Below are 22244 nucleotides of genomic sequence, written 5' to 3'. Positions count from 1 at the left end.
TGCGATTAACGATTTCATTTTGCAACTATTAAACACAAGCCTAATGTGGCCACATTGGCTGATTAGCCACCTTGCTCACTAGCTGTGTTTACGTACAGTAGCTAACATTGTCTGTACTGTCTAATCAAATCTCAGAAATGTCTAGAGTTTCACAGAATTATATGTAGAGTTCTTTTAGTTAAAAAAACACTAATTCTGCCAGCATACATGCTAATGTTAAAATTAACTATGTAGCTGTATTATTTATTATTCATGTTATATTATTCATTCTGCTGCCCTCTAAACATGTTATTGCACGTTTTGTGTTCATAAGCCCCATAATGTTTCTATTAACTGCCTTATATTTACAATTATTTGCCTCAGCTCGACGCACCTACTTCACTTTTTATTTGCTGCAGTATGTCTGTGAAATCGAAATACTGAATATTGAAATTGATAAAAATGAGCTCAAATCAAGTGACGTATATTGTCACATCACATTTACACAGGTGTGAAGATGAATGAAAATCTCTGATGTGTAGCCCCCTTGTAATACTTAAACATAGAAAAAGAAATAATATATTAATACATAATATATATATATTAGTATATGCCAGTATTGCACCATTCCAAAATACAGTGTTGTACAATAATAGAAGTTGTGAAATAAAAGTTATGATATATATATAGCGTTGTACACATTTCCATATATGCAATATGTTAGTCATACAGGGTACACAGGGTGTATATATATATATATCGTCGTTGTCCAATGAAAAACATATATCTCAATTTTCAGCTCAGTTGATGTCCTTTACATTGTGTGAAAATTTCATGATGATTGGACCAATAGAAATTCTCCAAAATTGCTTTGAATTAAATCTCTTTCCATTAACTTACATTGAAAGATAAAGTTTTTGCCCTCTCCTGTGAAGTTATTTCTTTTGGAGATATCTGTTTTTCTTTGGACAGCAATGATTTATATATATATAGAATATAGATAGAAGATGTGCAAGATGTCAATCTATATGTGCAGATATAGATTGGCCTGATAGAAGTTGCAGTAATTACATAATTATGATCATTTCAGATAATTGCGATTAGAAGGTTGAGTAATTGTGGCAGGCCTGGATAATTTAGGCTGGATAATTTATTGGTGCCTCTTGATGTGTTTGTTCTCTAATCAGCATTTTATTCCCCCCAACAAAACTCACCACAGCAGTTGCCAGCGACATTCACAATATCAGGCAGGTCGTTAACACCCATCACTGTAACTATAGCAACACCCCAGCAGTTCTCATCTTGGAGATGCTGCTGGCAGTGTCACCCTATATATATTATTTTTAATCTTTATTTAACCAGTTATTACGGACGATCTCTGAAGATTATACATTATATTCAGTTTTATTAACTTTAAGCGTCTTTCGCTGGTTAACACTTGGATTTATTTTTAATATCCTGCAGATATTGCTGCATTTTTATTTTCTCCAAGGCAGCCAGGTCCAGCAGAAGTCTTCAGCCCAAAGTTTGCTTCAAAGCCGTCCATCAGAACGTGAAGCTTAATCATTTTATGCCACAGCTGCCTTTTCAAACTGTCCCAGTTTGGAGGGATAGACTTGGCAGCGCTAACAGTGAGTGTGCACGGTGTACCAAACACTGTACAGCGTAACAAATGAAAAGTGAAAATGGAAAATTCTGCATAAACAACACAAATTCTTCCAGCCTTAGTGCGCGTGACAATTTCACATAATACCTCAGCGCCTCGGTCTGAGCCCATCATTAGGAAATACAAAACAACAAAAAAGGAAGAACAAATCTGAACGATAATCGTCCAAAGTGTGGACAAAACCGTATTGATTGATTAATTGACCCTTATTAGTCCCACAATGGGGAAATTTCACCTCCGCATTTAACTCATCTGTACAGTGAAACACCACAAACACACTAGTGAACACACACTAGGGGGCAGCCCTATCTGCAGCGACCAGGGAGCAGTTGGTGGTTAGATGTCTTGCTCAGGGGCACCTCAGTCATGTACTGTCAGCTCAGGGGATCGAAGGCTGGCTCCCTAACCTCCAGCCCACGACTGCCCCCAGGCCAGGTGTCTCAAACTGACAGTGTGCTTTCTCCTCTTCCAGAACTCGAGTGCTGACCACCGCGTGCGTCTGGACCTGGGGCTGTGGGACAAGTTCAGTGAGCTGGCCACCAAGTGCATTATCAAAATCGTGGAGTTTGCCAAACGAGTGCCTGGCTTCACTGGACTGACCATTGCTGACCAGATCACTCTGCTGAAAGCTGCCTGTCTGGACATACTGGTGAGTGAGTGAGTGAGTGAGTGAGTGAGTGAGTGAGTGAGTGAGTGAGTGAGTGAGTGAGTGAGTGAGTGAATGCATACACGCTGCATGTCCAAAAGTTTGTAGACACCAGCGCTACTTCTGAAATGAAGGGTGTTAATAGTGAATTTGTGCTGTAGTAACAGCTTCTACTCTTCTGGGAAGGCCTCTAGATGTTGGAACATTGCTGTGAGGATTTGACTGAGCATGAGTGAGGTCAGGTACTGATGTTGGATGGTCAGTTCTGGATCACACCAAGTGTTGGGGGGCATCTTATCTTGAGCCATTTTAACTCTGAATCATCAGAATGAGGTGTGTCAGTGCGGGACAGCAGAGCATCATCATTTTCCTTCCACTTATTTATTACTCTGATGAAACTGGAATTACCCAAAAATGTCAGCCTAAAGCAGCAGTTTTACAAACATAAACGTAAAGAACAATCAGCATTACAGAAAGAAAAAGAAAAGAGAGAATACGGGTCCGAGCCCCCCATGAGCATCGCCAGTGGTGACAGTGGCAAGGAAAAACTCCCTAAGGGCAAGAGGAAGAAACCTTGAGAGGAACCAGGACTCAGAAGGGGAACCCACCCTCCTCTGGTCGACACCGGAGGGCAAACATTGTTAGTATAAAGTGTTATAGTATTATAGTACAAAGTGGGAAAAACAGGTGGGCAGCGCTTAATTTGGTTAGTTTATAATTAGTAGCGGCAGCAGCAGCATCTGAGGGTGAGGACTGCACAGTGTTGTACAGCAAGAAGCTCAATGGCGGTCAAGCCGGTCCAGAAGGCTGCCGAGCAGTGGCACCTGATCAAGGCAGAAGAGGCAGCAGCATCAGACACACAGGATGGGCAGCTGATCAACTCGGCAAAGAAAGGAAAGAAAAACACAGAGTCAGTTCTGTAAAGAGTGGCTGACCACAGATTACAGGATAACAGAGCAGTGGAGACTGCAGCAGGTCTAGACCTGACAGGGAGACTAATCACCAAAGGCTCCACTATACAAGTAAATTTTTAGCCTAGTCTTAAAGACTGAGGCTGAGTCTGATTCCCGAACATTAACAGGAAGATTATTCCAGAGCTGGGGGGCTTTGTATGAGAAAGCTCCCCCCCTGATGTAGCTTTATTAATTCTAGGTACCAGTAGTGAGGAGCACCTTGTGATCTAAGTAGGCGTGATGGTTCATAGTGGGAGAGGAGCTCACTCAGGTACTGAGGGGCGAGTCCGTTTAGAGCTTTATAGGTCAGTAATAGGATTTTATAATCAATGTGAAATTTAACTGGTAACCAGTGCAGGGCTGATAAAACTGGGCTGATATGGTCGAACTTTCTGGTTCTTGTGAGACTCTGGCTGCAGCGTTCTGGACTAACTGAAGCTTGTTAAGGCTTCTGGTGGAACATCCAGACAGCAGGGCATTACAGTGTCCAGCCTTGAAGTAATAAATGCATGAACTAGCTTTTCTGCGTCCTGTAGAGATCATGCATTTCTTAATTTAGCAATATTGCGGAGATGCAGGAAGGCTGTTCTAGTGATATTAGTTATATGTGTGTCGAAGGACAGATCAGCGTCGATCATGACACCAAGATTTTTAACAGATGAGCTTGATGAAACTGAGAGATTGTTAAGTGTTAAGTTAGACAGTTTGTTTCTAGCTGATTTTGGACCAAGAAGGAGGACTTCTGTTTTATCTGAGTTAAGTAGGAGAAAGTTACTCGACATCCAGTCTTTTACTCAGTCCTCAATCTTGCTAAGTTTAATTTTATCATCCGGTTCGCTTGATATATATATATAACTGAGTGTCATCGTCATAGCAGTGGTAATTTAAACCGTGTTTATGGATAAGGGTGCCCAGTCATAGCATATATAATGTGAATAATATAGGTCCTAAAACAGAGCCATGTGGAACACCATACTTTACATTTGCAAGGACAGATGATTCACCCTTTACAACAAACTGATAGCGATCAATGAGGTAGGACCATGCTGCACTAAGGTCAAGGAGGACTAGCAAAGACACCTTTCCTTTGTCAGAGAATAATAAGATCATTTACAATTTTCACTAGTGCTGTTTCTGTACTGTGATGTGGCCTAAAACCAGACTGAAATGTTTCATGTATATGGTCACCGGTTCCATCCCCAGAGCCAACAGTACGTGACTGAGATGTGCTTGAGCAAGACACCTAACCCCCAACTGCTCACCAGGCGCTGCAGATAGGTATGCTCACTGCCCCCTGGCATGTATGTGGTGTTTCACTGCACGGATGGGTTAAATGCAGAAGTGAAATTTCTCCGTTGTGGGACTAATAAGGGTCTCTTAATCATAAAGTGTTATTTTTTATCTGCTGTGATAAGTTACACACAAGCCTAACTACCAATTGTAATATCCCCAATTTTTAGTATTTAAGCCCTCACCAAGCCACGGGCCCACCGGTGAGCTCAGTGTTTTATTACAGACTTCTATAAGCTTAGTTATAACCTAAGAAAAGCTTCATTAGTTTGCATTGAAGTCCCTGTTAGTTAATGCATAATAAGCCTTAATATGTAATAAGCCTGGAATATTAAGGGGATAATGTGTCTGCACTTCACCTTTATTCCAGCTTCCATTCTTTTCAGGAGACTCACTTTCAGTTTTTCAAAGAAATCTGTAGACACGCCTCTAAAAAGTTCAGCCTTAGAAGCTGGTTTTGCATTTCCATCTTCTCACGAGAAGAAGGTGAGTTTGGGTTGTTGCTTGTGTGAATGTTGGGCTGGCTTTACACGGTGGAACTTTCATGCAACTTTTTCTTGTTTCTTGAAACTTACTAAGCTGCACTAAGTTTAATGAAACAGCCAGTCAAAACACTGTTAATGATAATTATGTGATCGTGGTGAATAACCTACTTTCTAACCACTGATTCCATCAGATCAACAGACAACACGCTTTACTGAAGGTTCTTTGGTAAAGAAAACGGTTCCATATAGAACCGTGAACACTTAAAGATATCTTTGCATAAATAAAGGGTTCGTTGATCATGAAAGGGTTCTTCAGATTGATGGAGATTATGGTGTAGATGGTTCATTATAGAGCTGTTTTGAACCCTTTTTGGTGCTATGAAGAACCATCTGCAGCACATTCTTCATTGAACGAAAGAACAATTATATCAAATCATATAAAGGGTTCTTTGAGTGTTCCTTAGTTCTATATAGAACCATTTTCTTTACTAAAGAACCCTTAAAGAACAGGGGGGCAGTCATGGGCTGGAGGTTGGGGAACCAGCCCTGTGACCGGAAGGTTGCCGGATCAATCCCCTAAGCTGACAGTCCATGACTGAAGTGCCCCAAGACCCCAAACCCCCAATTGCTCCCTGGGCACTGTGGATTTGCCCACTGCTCCGGGCAAGTGTGCTCACTGCCCCCTAGTGTGTGTGTGCTCAGTAGAGTGTATGTGGTGTTTCACTTCACGGATGGGTTAAATGCAGAGGTGAAATTTCCCCGTTGTGGGACTAACAAGGGTCACTTCATCTTAATCTTAATTCTCACCACTGCAGTGACACTGACGTGGTGGTGGTGTGTTACTGTGTGTTGTGCTGGTACGAGTGGATCAGACACAGCAGTGCTGTTGGAGTTTTTAAACACTGTGTCCACTCACTGTCCACTCTATTAGACACACCTACCTCGTTGGTCCACCTTGTAGATGTAAAGTCAGAGGCGACAGCTCATCTGCTGCTGCACAGTTTGTGTTGGTCATCCTCTAGTCCTTCATCAGTGGTCACAGGATGCTTGCCCACAGGATGCTGCCCACAGGACGCTGTTGGCTGGGTATTATTATTATATTTGGTTGGTGGACTATTGTCAGTCCAGCAGTGACACTGAGGTGTTTAAAAACTCCAGCAGCACTGCTGTCTGATCCACTCAGACCAGCGCAATACACACTAACACACCACCACCACGTCAGTGTCACTGCAGTGCTGAGAATGATCCACCACCAAAACAGTACTTGCTCTGTGAGGGTCCATGGGGGTCCTGACCACTGAAGAACAGGGTAACAGAGTATCAGAGAAACAGATGGACTACAGTCTGTAACTGTAGAACTACAGAGTGCAGCTATACAGTAAGTGGAGCTGATAAACTGGACAGTGAGCGTAGAAACATTGGTGTACATACCTTTCAGTATTGTGATTCTGATACTACACTCAGTTGTGAGACTAGCTCTGTTTTAGCTGTTGCTGAGTTGTTTCTAATGTCTGACTGATTCGTTTACGCTGCTGTTTGTTTTCTGGCTCGGATGTAAATGCGGGCCGCAGTGAGTGTGAGGCCCTCCGGCTGTTTGTGTTCGTGTGTGCAGTGTGCCGAGCTCAGGCTGCCGCAGTAATGAGCGAGAAACAGAGCTCAGTGATAAGGTGGGGGGGGGAGAGAGAGAGAGAGAGAGAGAGAGAGAGAGAGTGAGAGAGAGAGAGAGAGAGAGAGAGAGAGAGAGAGAGAGCGAGAGAGAGAGAGAGAGAGAGAGAGAGAGAGAGAGAGCGAGAGAGAGAGAGAGAGAGAGAGAGATCGCCAGTGATTTGATTAGCGATTTCCCTGAGGGAGCGGAGATGAAGGGAGAGAGGACTGAGAGAAAAGAGAGAGCTTTCAGCACAAAATCATGAGTCTTAACCTCTTTCTGTCTCTTTCTTCCCTTTTTTGCCTTTTTTTCCTTGTTAGGTTTATCAGATAAAGCAAATTTACCAGTTGTACCACCAGTTATATCAGTACTGGAGGACGGGGGGAATATAATGCTATTACGTTGGCTTATTATTACAGTGTTATTCCACAGCCAGTTGTAATTCTGTGGTTCTTTTGTAGTTCTCTTACAGCTTTTGAGCTAGAACCACAAAACTTTGCAGGATCGTAGAGACTAAACCTGAATAGGTTACCCATTCAACTTACGGTGTTCGTACAGCTTTTGTTCAAACATATTTTTTCCATTGGAGTAAAAGGGCGAATGCTCCGCATCCTGAAACTGAGTCACTCCGTTTGTAAAATATATAATACTCAATACTCTACTTCTTAGCATTATATGCTAAGGCTAGCATAGAATTAGCCTAGCAACACCTTAGCAACCACCAGGGATTAGCAAACTAATGGCCTCACAACACCTGCAACCGCCTGGGATACCGTAGCAACAGCGTAGCAACACCTGACCAACCACCAAGTATTGGCATAGCAATGGCTTAGCAACATCTTAGCAAGCACCTAGAAAGCCATAGCAACTGCTTAGCAATACCTTAGCAACCACCTAGGAAAGCAACAGTCTAACAGGACCTTAGCAGCCACCCGAGATAGCAAAGCAATGGCCAAGCAACATATTAGCAACCACCTGGGATAGCATAGCAACAGCCTACCAACACTTTACCAGCAACCTTGGATACCATAGCAATGACCTAGCAAAATCTTAGCAACCACCTGGGATAGCATAACAACAGCTTAACAACACATTCGACCACCTAGGGTAGCATAGCAATGGCCTAGCAACACTTTAGCAACCACCTAGGACAGCATAGCAATGGCCTAGCAACACCTGCAATCACCTGGGATAGCATAACAATGGCCTACCAGCAATCTTAACAACCACCTGGGAAACTGTAGCAATGTCAAGCAACACCTTAGCGACCACCTGGGATAGCATAGCAATGGCCTACCAGCAATCTTAACAACCACCTGGGAAACTGTAGCAATGTCAAGCAACACCTTAGTAACCATCTAACAACTTGCCTGTACCATGTTATTTGTCATGTAATGCAGTATCTATAGAGCAGCATGAACCCTGCAGTACTGCAGCTTCCTGGCAGTAATGTGAACTATCAGGCTTCCCTTGGCATTAGCCAGCAACAGGCCGTCCCCCGGGAAATCCACCCCAGATCGCTTGTAGTTTATCAAACGTTCCTCCCACCTTCAAGATACATCATCAGGAAGGGGTTTTCCTTTATGGTCGTTAAGCTATTTTTGTCTTTAAATCAGAAAATCGGACTCTAGACACCGGAGTGTGTTTACGGCAGATGTAACGATTCCATTTTTCATTTTCATCCCATTAACCGGAGGCCTTGATCCCTTCCTGTGACTGAATCCGCCTTTCATAGGGCCTCATTCAGACCCAGTGTGCCATGTTCCTGCCATTCAGTCTGATCCTGCTTTACAGAAGCAATCAGCAGGCATACACGCACGATGGTAAGCCTCATGGTTGACCTCAGGCCACTGACTGCCGTCCCTATTACCATAATCCTGCGTAGTGGGTCTCCTTTATCTGCAGTGGCAGTATCCGCCACTCGTACGTCCTTCAGTTCACTGAGGTTGTTTGCACAGTGATGTGTGAGCTGCAGTCTTTCTGGCAAGGTGAAAGAAGAGATTGTGGAGTTTCTGGGTGTGTGGAATGACGGGCTGTCACGATTAATCAATTATATTTCGATAAAGGATGCTTAGAGAATTATCTGCCAGGGGAAAAAGACTATTTTGTAAGATAAAATGTCTCAAAACAGGTACATTTGTAGACATAAGCTAAACAATATTTCAATAATCTTTATCATATATATATATATATATATATTATATATATGACAATGTATATATATATATATATATATAACCACCTCCTCGTTTCTGCGCTCATTGCACTCTGTAGTTCTACAGTTACAGACTGTAGTCCATCTGTTTCTCTGATACTCTGTTACCCTGTTCTTCAGTGGTCAGGACCCCCATGGACCCTCACAGAGCAGGTACTGTTTGGTTGGTGGATCATTCTCACCCCTGCAGTAACACTGACGTGGTGGTGGTGTGTTAGTGTACAAGGTGAACTGACAAGGTAGGAGTGTCTAATAGAGTGGACAGTGAGTGGACACAGTGTTTAAAACTCTTTCTCTCTCTCTTTATGTATGTATATATAAATACACAGTGGGTATGGAAATTTGCAAAGATTTCTACATTTGTGTTTTTTTTCTGTCGATGGGGTGCTGAGTGCACATTAAAAAGAAATAAAATGAACTTTTTTGATTTTAGCAAATGGCTGCAATGAAACAAAGAGTGAAAAACTTAAAGGGGTCTGAATACTTTCCGCACCCACTGTATACACACTGAGCTTTATATCTTTTCACATCCTTTTTATAAGAGGAGGTGAGGAGAGTAGAGAAGACGTAGGGGCTGTAAAGACATGGCAGTGCAGAGTTTCATTGTCCATCAGTCGTAGTGCTATTATGTTATCATGTTACTGAAGCCGTCAGAAATCTTAACTATGCTATGATATGTTTTTCACATCTTTGCCGTGAGCTGATAATAATTTGTAATGAAACATATTGTATATCTGCTACTAAAATATATGTATTTTATATATCTGCTATGATCTACTGCTAGGAAACAGGGTTTTAAATACATTAGAACACTATAAATCATAAGGTAAGATCTACAGTACTGTATAAATTTGATAATAAGATTTACAGTAGGGTTAAAATTTCATTTGGAAAAGAGTTCACTAGCAGCACCCTCACTCTTGGAGCCCACTGTATAGGCGTCCGTATCCTCACAGCTACAGTGCAGAGCTAAAGTTGCAGACTTCAGGCACTGAGCACGTCTTGGCTGACTGACTATATTTGGAATGAAGCAGGGAAACTGTACATTTTTGAACTGTCGCTTTAAGAGCTGCTCACTGAGTTTATTTTCAGTTCAGCTCTGTTTTCTCTGTATTTCCAGTACAGGGAGAGAAAGGAAGAGAGAGAGAGAGAGACTGAGAGAGGGGTGAAGAGAGATAGAGAGTGAAAGAGAGAGAGAGAGAGTGAGAGAGAGGAAGAGAGAGAGAGAGATAGAGAGTGAAAGAGAGAGAGAGAGAGAAAGAAAGGAAGAGACAGATAGAGAGTGAGAGAGAGGAAGAGAGAGAGATAGAGAGTGAAAGAGAGAGAGAGGAAGAGACAGGAAGAGAGAGTGAGAGAGAGGAAGAGAGAGAGATAGAGAGTGAAAGAGAGAGAGAGGAAGAGACAGGAAGAGAGAGAGAGAGTGAGAGAGAGGAGGAGAGATAGAGAGTGAGAGAGAGAGAGAGATAGAGAGTGAAAGAGAGAGAGAGTGAGAGAGAGGAAAAGAGAGAGCGATAGAGAGTGAGAGAGAGAGAGAGAAAGAAAGAGAGAGATAGAGAGTGAAAGAGAGAGAGAGGAAGAGAGAGATAGAGACTGAGAGAGAGGTGAAGAGAGTGAGAGAGAAGAAGAGAGAGATAGAGAGAGTGAGAGAGAGGAAGAGAGAGAGAGATAGAGAGAGTGAGAGAGAGAGAAAGAAAGTGAGGAAGAGACATAGAGAGAGAGAGGAAGAGAGAGAGATAGAGACTGAGAGAGAGGTGAAGAGAGTGAGAGAGAGGAAGAGAGAGATAGAGAGTGAGAGAGAGGAAGAGAGAGAGAGAGAGAGAGTGAAACAGAGTGAGAGAGAGGAAGAGAGAGAGAGAGATAGGGAGTGAAAGAGAGAGAAAGAGAGAGGAAGAGAGAGAGCGATAGAGAGTGAGAGAGAGAGAGAGAGAAAGAAAGAGAGAGAGATAGAGAGTGAAAGAGAGAGAGATAGAGACTGAGAGAGAGGTGAAGAGAGTGAGAGAGAGGAAGAGAGTGAGAGAGAGGAAGAGAGAGAGAGAGAGATAGAGAGTGAAAGAGAGAGAGAGGAAGAGAGAGAGAGATAGAGACAGAGAGAGAGAGAGAGAGAGAGAGAAAGAAAGAGGAAGAGACAGAGAGAGAGAGGAAGAGAGAGAGATAGAGACTGAGAGAGAGGTGAAGAGAGTGAGAGAGAGGAAGAGAGAGAGAGAGAGGAAGAGAGAGAGATAGAGAGTGAAAGAGAGAGAGAGGAAGAGAGAGAGAGATAGAGACTGAGAGAGAGAGAGAGAAAGAAAGAGGAAGAGACAGAGAGAGAGAGGAAGAGAGAGAGATAGAGACTGAGAGAGAGGTGAAGAGAGTGAGAGAGAGGAAGAGAGTGAGAGAGAGGAAGAGAGAGAGAGAGGTAGAGAGTGAAAGAGAGAGAGAGGAAGAGAGAGAGAGATAGAGACAGTGAGAGAGAGAGAGAGAAAGAAAGAGGAAGAGACATAGAGAGAGAGAGGAAGAGAGAGAGATAGAGAGTGAAAGAGAGAGAGAGGAAGAGAGAGATAGAGACTGAGAGAGAGGTGAAGAGAGTGAGAGAGAGGAAGAGAGTGAGCGAGAGGAAGAGAGAGAGAGAGAGATAGAGAGTGAAAGAGAGAGAGAGGAAGAGAGAGAGAGATAGAGACAGTGAGAGAGAGAGAGAGAAAGAAAGAGGAAGAGACATAGAGAGAGAGAGGAAGAGAGAGAGATAGAGAGTGAAAGAGAGAGAGAGGAAGAGAGAGATAGAGACTGAGAGAGAGGTGAAGAGAGTGAGAGAGAGGAAGAGAGTGAGCGAGAGGAAGAGAGAGAGAGAGATAGAGAGTGAAAGAGAGAGAGGAAGAGAGAGAGAGATAGAGACAGTGAGAGAGAGAGAGAGAGAGAGAGAAAGAAAGAGGAAGAGACATAGAGAGAGAGAGGAAGAGAGAGAGATAGAGACTGAGAGAGAGGTGAAGAGAGTGAGAGAGAGGAAGAGAGAGAGAGAGTGAGAGAGAGGAAGAGAGAGAGATAGAGAGTGAAAGAGAGAGAGAGAGAGAGAGAAAGAGAGAGGAAGAGAGATAGAGAGTGAGAGAGAGAGAGAAAGAAAGAGAGAGATAGAGAGTGAAAGAGAGAGAGAGGGAGAGAGAGAGAGACTGAGAGAGAGAGAGGAAGAGAGTGAGAGAGGAAGAGAGAGATAGAGAGTGAGAGAGAGGAAGAGAGAGCGATAGAAAGTGAAAGAGAGAGAGGAAGAGAGAGAGAGATAGAGAGAGTGAGAGAGAGAGAGAGAAAGAGAGAGGAAGAGACATAGAGAGAGAGAGATAGAGACTGAGAGAGAGGTGAAGAGAGTGAGAGAGAGGAAGAGAGAGATAGAAAGTGAGAGAGAGGAAGAGAGAGAGATAGAGAGTGAAAGAGAGAGAGAGAAAGAAAGAGAGAGGAAGAGAGAGAGAGATAGAGAGAGAGAGAAAGAAAGAGAGGAAGAGACATAGAGAGAGAGAGAGTGAGAGAGAGGTGAAGAGAGAGAGAGAGAGAAAGAGAGAGATTCTGTCAGTGGTAAATTGAGTGTAGACAGTCCACAGGGTGTAGGCACACTACAATACACTACACTACACTACACTACATTACAATACACTACACTACACTACAATACACTACACTACAATACACTACATTACAATACACTACACTACACTACAATACACTACACTACAATACACTACATTACAATACACTACATTACACTACAATACACTACACTACAATACACTACAATACAATACACTGCACTACAATACACTACACTACAATACACTACATTACAATACACTACACTACACTACAATACACTACACTACAATACACTACATTACAATACACTACACTACAATACACTACAATACAATACAATACAATACACTACACTACAATACACTACATTACAATACACTACACTACAATACACTACAATACAATACACTACACTACAATACACTACATTACAATACACTGCACTACAATACACTACAATACAATACACTACACTACAATACACTACATTACAATACACTACACTACAATACACTACAATACAATACAATACACTACAATACACTACATTACAATACACTACACTACAATACACTACATTACAATACACTGCACTACAATACACTACATTACAATACAATACAATACACTACACTACAATACACTACATTACAATACACTACACTACAATACACTACAATACAATACAATACACTACAATACACTACATTACAATACACTACACTACAATACACTACAATACACTACACTACAATACACTACATTACAATACACTACACTACACTACAATACACTACACTACAATACACTACATTACAATACACTACACTACAATACACTACAATACAATACAATACACTACACTACAATACACTACATTACAATACACTACACTACAATACAATACACTACATTACAATACACTGCACTACAATACACTACAATACAATACAATACACTACACTACAATACACTACACTACAATACACTACAATACAATACAATACACTACAATACACTACATTACAATACACTACACTACAATACACTACATTACAATACACTGCACTACAATACACTACAATACAATACAATACAATACACTACACTACAATACACTACACTACAATACACCACAATACAATACAATACACTACAATACACTACATTACAATACACTACACTACAATACACTACAATACACTACACTACAATACACTACACTACAATACACTACATTGCAATACACTACACGACAATACAATACACTACAATACAATACACTACAATACACTACATTACAATACACTACATTACAATACACTACACTACACTACAATACACTACAATACAATACACTACAATACACTACACTACAATACACTACACTGCAATACACTACAATACACTACATTACAATACACTACACTACAATACAATACACTACAATACAATACACTACAGTACAATACAATACACTACAATACAATACAATACACTACAATACAATACACTACAATACACTACATTACAATACATTACAATACATTTCAATACACTACAATACAATACACTACACTACAATACACTACACTACAATACACTACAGTACACTACACTACAATACACTACACTACAATACAATACACTACACTACAATACACTACAATACAATACACTACAGTACAATACACTACACTACAATACAATACACTACAATACACTACATTACACTACACTACAATACACTACACTACAATACAATACACTACAATACAATACACTACACTACAATACACTACATTACAATACATTTCAATACACTACATTACAATACACTACACTACACTACACTACATTACAATACACTACACTACACTACAATACACTACACTACAATACACTACACTACACTACAATACACTACACTACAATACACTACAATACACTACACTACATTACAATACACTACACTACAATACACTACACTACACTACATTACAATACACTACACTACAATACACTACACTACACTACAATACACTACATTACAATACACTACACTACAATACAATACACTACAATACACTACAATACAATACACTACACTACACTACAATACAATACACTACATTACAATACACTACATTACACTACAATACACTACATTACAATACACTACACTACAATACACTACAATAAAATACACTACAATACACTACAATACAATACACTACAATACAATACACTACATTACAATACACTACACTACACTACAATACACTACAATACAATACACCACAATACACTACAATACAATACACTACATTACACTACAATACACTACATTACAATACACTACACTACACTACAATACAATACACCACAATACACTACAATACAATACACTACATTACACTACAATACACTACATTACAATACACTACACTACACTACAATACACTACAATACAATACACTACAATACACTACAATACAATACACTACATTACAATACACTACACTACACTACAATACACTACAATACAATACACTACAATACACTACACTACAATACACTACAATACAATACACTACAATACACTACACTACAATACACTACAATACAATACACTACATTACAATACACTACACTACAATACAATACACTACAATACAATACACTACACTACACTACAATACACTACAATACAATACACTACACTACAATACACTACATTACAATACACTACACTACAATACAATACACTACATTACAATACACTACACTACAATACACTACAATACAATACACTACAATACAATACACTACAATACAATACACTACATTACAATACACTACACTACAATACACTACAATACAATACACTACAATACACTACAATACAATACACTACACTACAATACACTACACTACAATACACTACACTACATTACAATACACTACACTACAATACACTACACTACAGTACAATACACTACAATACAATACACTACAGTACACTACAATACACTACACTACAATACACTACAATACAATACACTACACTACAATACACTACAATACAATACACTACAATACATTACAATACACTACAATACACTACAATACAATACACCACAATACACTACAATACAATACAATACATTACATAAATAAACGACTCTGATACACACTGCAGTTTTATATCAGGATTTATTGATTCTAACATTGATGCTTCTCAGTTGATCTGTCATGAGTACTGTTAGACTCTATTATTCAATTTTCAAAGTAACCCATTAAAATTTATCTTCCTGATGACTCTGCAGTGATTAGCTGGCAATTTGCATGATTGTAATGCAAACAGAGCCTGATTAGACACAAATTTACAGCTTAGTAAAGGAAAGCAAGTCAGAGATCATATTCAGTAAAAAAACAGCCACTGAGAGCGTTTAGAGTAGATTAGATATGAGACAATAATCTATTTGCATAAGAAATTTCAGTAAAAAAAACGGATTTTACAAAACTGGAGTACAAAAAAACCTAATAAGAGTTCCAGAGAAAATGTCTCCATCTGATAAACACCACTGCAAGCTTTGATCTCTGAGAGAGAGGAGAAGATCAAGCTGCTCCAGATCTGAAAACATCCACAGGAGTTTCTGTCCATCCTTCCACTGAGAGAAGACCACTCAGCACTGTGACTTTTCAAGCGATTTCACTGTCGTAGACAAATCTCCAATGTCGGAATAAAATCATGAGAGTCTTGCTGGAGTTGCATCACTCTCGCGTCATCTTGATCGTTCAGTGCGAGGTGGTCAGGACGGCTGTGGTAGGTCTTTTTCTGGTCTGGACGCTGCAACTTAATCAACCGCGTTTAATAGTATCGTAAGTTTTAAGGCTGGACTCATGCAAATAGTGACGTGCCAGGGGCGCGAGAGCAAGCGGATGAGAGAATGACAGAGAGAGAGAGAGAGAGAGGGAGAGCGAGAGTGAGAGAGAGAGAGAGAGAGGGAGAGAGGGAGAGAGAGAAGGAGAGAGAGAGAGAGAGAGAGAGAGAGAGAGAGAGAGAGAGAGAGGGAGAGAGAGAGGGAGGGAGAGGGAGAGAGAAGGAGAGGGAGAGAGAGAGAGAAGGAGAGGGAGAGAGAGAGTGAGAGAGAGAGGGAGAGAGAGAGAGAGAGAAGGAGAGTGAGGGAGAGACAGAGAGGGAGAGAGAGAGAGGGAGAGAGAGAGGGAGGGAGAGGGAGAGAGAAGGAGAGGGAGAGAGAGAGTGAGAGAGAGTGGGAGAGAGAGAGAGAGAGGGAGAGAGGGAGAGAGAGAGAGAGAGGGAGAGAGAGAGAGAGAGAGAGAGAGAGAGAGAGAGAGAGCCTAAAATCTCATAAACTGGTTATTTTAATATTTCAAGTTCACTGTAACAGTGATGTAAGGAACATAGGACTTCTTTACTGAAGAAGCATCAAAGTTTTTTCCGTTTTCTGGCCTCTTAGTTTGTTAGTTTGTTTGTAATCAGTTAGTTACCCAGTAAACGATGCTGTTAGGCTTCCTGTGTAAAATAATCAGGCTGTAAGTCGCTGGATAAGAGCGTCTGCCAAATGCCATGAATGTAAATGTGTTTGTCCACTTGTACCACTAGAGAGTGAAGAGGGACAAACACTTTGGCCCAGTCCCATTTCTCCTTTTTACCCCTATCCCTTGTTTTTGAGTGTCACCCTCACCCCTTGTTCCTGAGCTACAGGGCAGTGGTTGAGATCTTCCCTCTGAAATGAGACCCTCTAATAAACAGAGCATCACTTCATTAACAGCTACTAGCGCCGCTCTGTAGGCGACCCTGCCCGTCTGCAGGGACAGCAGAGGAGGGGAAAGTTCAGCTCCTCACTGCTGGGCTTTAGTTACGTTTAGGGATCAGACGCCTTCAAAGAGGGGGGCAGTTATTTATTATCACCCCCCTAATTCTATGATTCTATAATGATATGAAGCTGAAGTCAGATATTCACCAGATTCTTGTTTGAATTTTCCTGTTCCACCTTAAATGGAGCAGCAGTGACATTCTGGAGCTTCAGGTGTCTGAACTGCTGGACTATTTAAGGTGGAACGGGAAAGTTAGCTAGCTAGCTACCGAAACATTAGCATGCTATTAGTGATTTTATGCTTATTTTTATGCTTGTTATGAAGAAAACGACCAAAATCCACTGAAACCACAATAAACTGAGATAAAACTGTGGTTTTCATAATTTTTTAAAGGAAAAAATTCTCACATTTGTGAGTTTCTTTGGTCTCTTGCGCTCCATCTTTTTTCTCATGTCTCTCCGTTTGGAGTCTCTGAAAAACCTCAGTTTGGAGGGTCATGCAGCCCCAACACTTCACCACACCCCTCTATCTCAACAAGCATCAGGACACCCCTAGACGTGAACGTGCAATACGGAGGGCTAAGGGCTCGGTGGTAGGGGTGAGGGGTGAAATGGGACTGGGCCTTTGTCTGCTTGCAATGTAAATGTCCACCAGGTGCATGATGGGAAATCCGCTAAAACATCTAGTTGCACTCTTGCAGATAGTGACCCTGCAAGATCCTCAGTCCAAAAGCTGCCTTTGGGTGTGAGAGGGTGTCAGACTTCAGTCTTTTAAAGACTTTTCAACGTCTTTTTAAATGGTTGGCATTACTAACATAAACATTAGTGCTGATTGATTGATCCCCCCCCCCATTCTCAACACTGACGAGTAAAGTTGTTATATTTCATTCATTTTTCTTTTGACTGTTTTAAAGTACAACATTTCTCTTTCATACAACTTTCTTCCTCTTGGTCTCACACACACACACACACACACACACACACACACACACACACACACACACCTCCAGCCAGTTTCACCTTGTCCTCTGTGATGACTGTTCACGGTGGTATATTGTGCTGTGGAGTTTGGCTTTGGAGGGAGGATCAAACAATGTGTGTGTGTGTGTGTGTGTGTGTGTGTGTGTGTGTGTGTGTGTGTGTGTGTGTGTGTGTGTGTGTGTGTGTGTGTGTGTAAGCCCAGCCAGCAGCCATGTTTTATTCTGTTTCATCTCCCTGACGTTGGTGCCAATCACTGTCAGCCCGAACTCAATGCATCAGCTTCAAAGGGTTCATATAGCCAGCCATACACACCGCCTCACATCACACACACACCCAGTATACCTCTCACTACTTTACATGCACCAATACACATTTCACACAAATATACAGCCAGGAAGGACAAGTTTTCAGACCGTTTTGTTCGTTTTTCTAATATTTCCAGTTGAAGATCAGCTGCAGATACACCCAGAATGGCTTTGAACTTTGTAAATATGAATATAAAGCATGTCTGTGGTCTATGGCACCACAAATTAATGCATTAGTATGTCTTACAGAGTCATCGTTGGCAATTACAGCTGTTGCCCTGTTGCCCTGTATGATGATGCTCTCACCTTCGTGCTTCACAGTGGGCGTTCTTGGCCTCGTGCGCTCAACCCTTCGTTCTCCAAACACGATGAGCTGAATTATTGCCGGGTAGTTCTAATTTAGGTTTACCTGATCAGAGAACATCTCCAGAAGAGTTCTGATTGGTCTAGATTCATGTTTTAGACGTCATCTCTGAGCTTCTTTTGCAGCAGAGGAGTTCAGCATGGGGTGTAGGACCGGAGATGACCACAGGGCAGTTCACTTCCTATTGTTCTCTGTGTAACTGATGTTTCAACTACTTTTTGAAAAGTAGTGGCCACCTTTTAGCTACTTTTTGAAAAGTAGTGGCCACATTTTAGCTACTTTTTGAAAAGTAGTGGCCACATTTTAGCTACTTTTTGAAAAGTAGTGGCCACCTTTTAGCTACTTTTTGAAAAGTAGTGGCCACATTTTAGCTACTTTTTGAAAAGTAGTGGCCACATTTTAGCTACTTTTTGAAAAGTAGTGGCCACTTTTTATCTACTTTTTGAAAAGTAGTGGCTACTGTTTAGCTACTTTTTGAAAAGTAGTGGCCACTTTTTAGCTACTTTTTGAAAAGTAGTGGCTACTTTTTAGCTACTTTTTGAAAAGTAGTGGCCACTTTTTAGCTACTTTTTGAAAAGCAGTGGCTACTGTTTAGCTACTTTTTGAAAAGTAGTGGCCACCTTTTATCTACTTTTTGAAAAGTAGTGGCCACTTTGTAGCTACTTTTTGAAAAGTAGTGGCCACTTTTTATGTACTATTTGAAAAGTAGTGGCCACTTGTTAGCTACTTTTTAAAAAGTAGTGGCTACTGTTTAGCTACTTTTTGAAAAGTAGTGGCCACTTTTTAGCTACTTTTTGAAAAGTAGTGGCCACTTTTTAGGTACTTTCTGAAAAGTAGTGGCCACTTTTTAGCTACTTTTTGAAAAGTAGTGGCTACTGTTTAGCTACTTTTTGAAAAGTAGTGGCCACTTTTTAGCTACCTTTTGAAAAGTAGTGGCCACTTTTTAGCTACCTTTTGAAAAGTAGTGGCCACTTTTTAGGTACTTTCAAAGCATGATTGTCAGAATGTTTGTGAATCTCCACCTGACACACCAAACAAGCCCAACTGACCACGTGAACAACGCACTGCATTTAATCCTGTGCCAGAAAGAAACAATTGAAAAGCTTCAAATATACAAAAAGATCACTGAAGTGCATTTAAGTGTAGCCAACAATCAAACGCACACACCCAAACGTGTGATATCCAACAAAAATGTAGATTAAGTAAAGGCAAAGTCAATCATTCAAGGTTTTTCCTAATAAAAATCAACAAGTTTAACCGAATACAACCAGACAGTTTTGTGCAAAGCATTGACAACTATTGAAATAAAACTGCTCCAATTTAAACGTTTCAGCAAGATATTTACAGACATGACATTCGGAGTCCTTTGTTAAACTTCAGCAACACTTCAGCCTCAAAACCTTTACAGTGGCCCTGACTCTGTTTGGGGTGAGACTCCATGTCTCAGCCATTCTTGCACACAACACGTCTTCTCTTCTCGCTCTACAGCAACCGACTGAGCGGAATGAGCGCGTGGCGGGTTTTCTCAAATCGGCTTGCGCAGAACTATTATTAAAATGTTTGTTTGGCTTTAGCTGAGCCTGCTAGATGGGTGTGACCAGCGCGTGAGATCAGCGTGTGACCGCTTGCTCAAACTGTCCATGGCTCACTCAGAATTGCAGTCACCACCAATGGTTCAACCTATGCACAGATTGACTGAAGCCTGTAGAGAAATTGTAATGAAAATTATCTCTAATAGCCACACAAAAAATTGTACCAACCAGCTACAAAAATGTGTAATTATCCCAAAAAAGTAGCACTCAGCTTTAATCATTAGACTGAGGGAGATCATTCCTGGCCTGTCCGGGGACACGATGGACCAAAAGCCACGTTTAAAGCCTCTGTTAGGGCTCTGGAGCTTTTTCCATTGAAGTGTTGTTTAATATTGTTCTCCCTGAGAGCTTCAGGAAGCTCCTTCGCCATGACTGCAACTGGTTGCTTGAAATCTTAGCGAGCAACGGCAGCATCTTTTGTAATGACACCAGGCAAAATTTGCACATGAACTCTTTTTTGCAGCATTAATGTCCAAAAAACTGCCTGTCAGTTGCATTTAAAAGGCATTATGCAGTGCAAATTCTGGACAGATGGCGCTCCATCCAGTACCTTTGGGATGAGTTGGAATGATCCAGAACTGACCAGTCTCTATCACTACCTGACCTCACTAATGCTCAGTCAGATCCTCACAGCAATGTTCCAGCATCCAGGCTGTTACTGCAGCACAAACTCTCTATTAATACCCTTCATTTCAGAAGATCAGCAGGTGCAATAAATTTGATTCAGTTTCACATAAAACAAATAGAGATGCCAGTATTAGAAGTTCGAAAATACTGTGTGAGTTGCTTCATCTTAAACATACAATCTCAGAAATAAAGGTACTAGTCTGTCACTGGGTCAGTGCTCCTCTTGTCATTGGGGTGGGGTGATATATCGGTCAAGCCCTAGTATTCATCTGTGCTCTGTGTGTGTGTGTGTGTGTGTGTGTGTGGACGCAGATCCTGCGTATCTGCACGCGTTACACGCCGGACCAGGACACTATGACCTTCTCGGACGGGCTGACTCTGAACCGGACGCAGATGCACAACGCCGGATTCGGGCCTCTCACAGACCTGGTGTTCACCTTCGCCAACCAGCTCCTGCCCATCGAGATGGACGACACGGAGACAGGCCTGCTCTCCGCCATCTGCCTCATCTCTGGAGGTGGGCTTCACGCACACGCATGTGCACAGCATGCCCGCTGTGGGGGTCGGGGAGTGTCTTGGGTCATACCGGGAACGATAACTGTCAGCGGGGTGGTGCGCAGCGGAGTGGGACCCCCGGCGTGAATCACAGGGAGACTGTCCTCTGTGTCTCGTTAATAGCAGAAAATATATTTTTGTTATAATAATTAATAGATGATCTACAGATGGTGATGCTAGTTGGTTATCAGCAGCGTTAGGTTTAAGATCAGGTGTAGGTGTTGCCTCGAGGTTAGGGTTAGAGTTCGGTTTGATAGAGTCTTTCACATTCAACTTCAAGGCCAGTGGCATTTATTAGATATTTAGTTAAAAGTCAGTTAAAAATAGACTGAGTGTCTACAGTGGACCATCCAAATAAGTGTTACCACCGAAATCAGAGATAAGGACATCAATATACATACATCATACAAGCGATTCACTGAATGCAGCATTATGCAAAAGTTTGCACACCCTCGGTCAAATTCCATGTTGTTGATTTTCTAAGAGTGAAGAAGTTGATGTGTCCTCCACAGAGAACACGCTTAAAATGACATTTTTCTGCATGT

At 41.3% G+C, this 22244-nt stretch overlaps 1 protein-coding gene across 3 annotated transcripts in view; it reads left to right on the top strand.

The window, feature by feature from the left end:
- LOC108410498 (retinoic acid receptor beta) overlaps window positions 1-22244 on the top strand; it is a 297200-nt gene that overhangs the window by 265723 nt on the left and 9233 nt on the right. For all 3 annotated transcript variants that reach the window (XM_037546495.1, XM_037546517.1, XM_037546532.1), the window contains 2 exons: window positions 2118-2294; window positions 21457-21661. In XM_037546495.1, the coding sequence (XP_037402392.1) occupies window positions 2118-2294; window positions 21457-21661 (382 nt within the window). The remainder of the gene's footprint in view (window positions 1-2117; window positions 2295-21456; window positions 21662-22244) is intronic.

Source organism: Pygocentrus nattereri, chromosome 1, assembly GCF_015220715.1.
Source record: "Pygocentrus nattereri isolate fPygNat1 chromosome 1, fPygNat1.pri, whole genome shotgun sequence".
NCBI lineage: Eukaryota > Metazoa > Chordata > Actinopteri > Characiformes > Serrasalmidae > Pygocentrus > Pygocentrus nattereri.
This window is presented reverse-complemented; position numbering and strand designations above follow the sequence as displayed.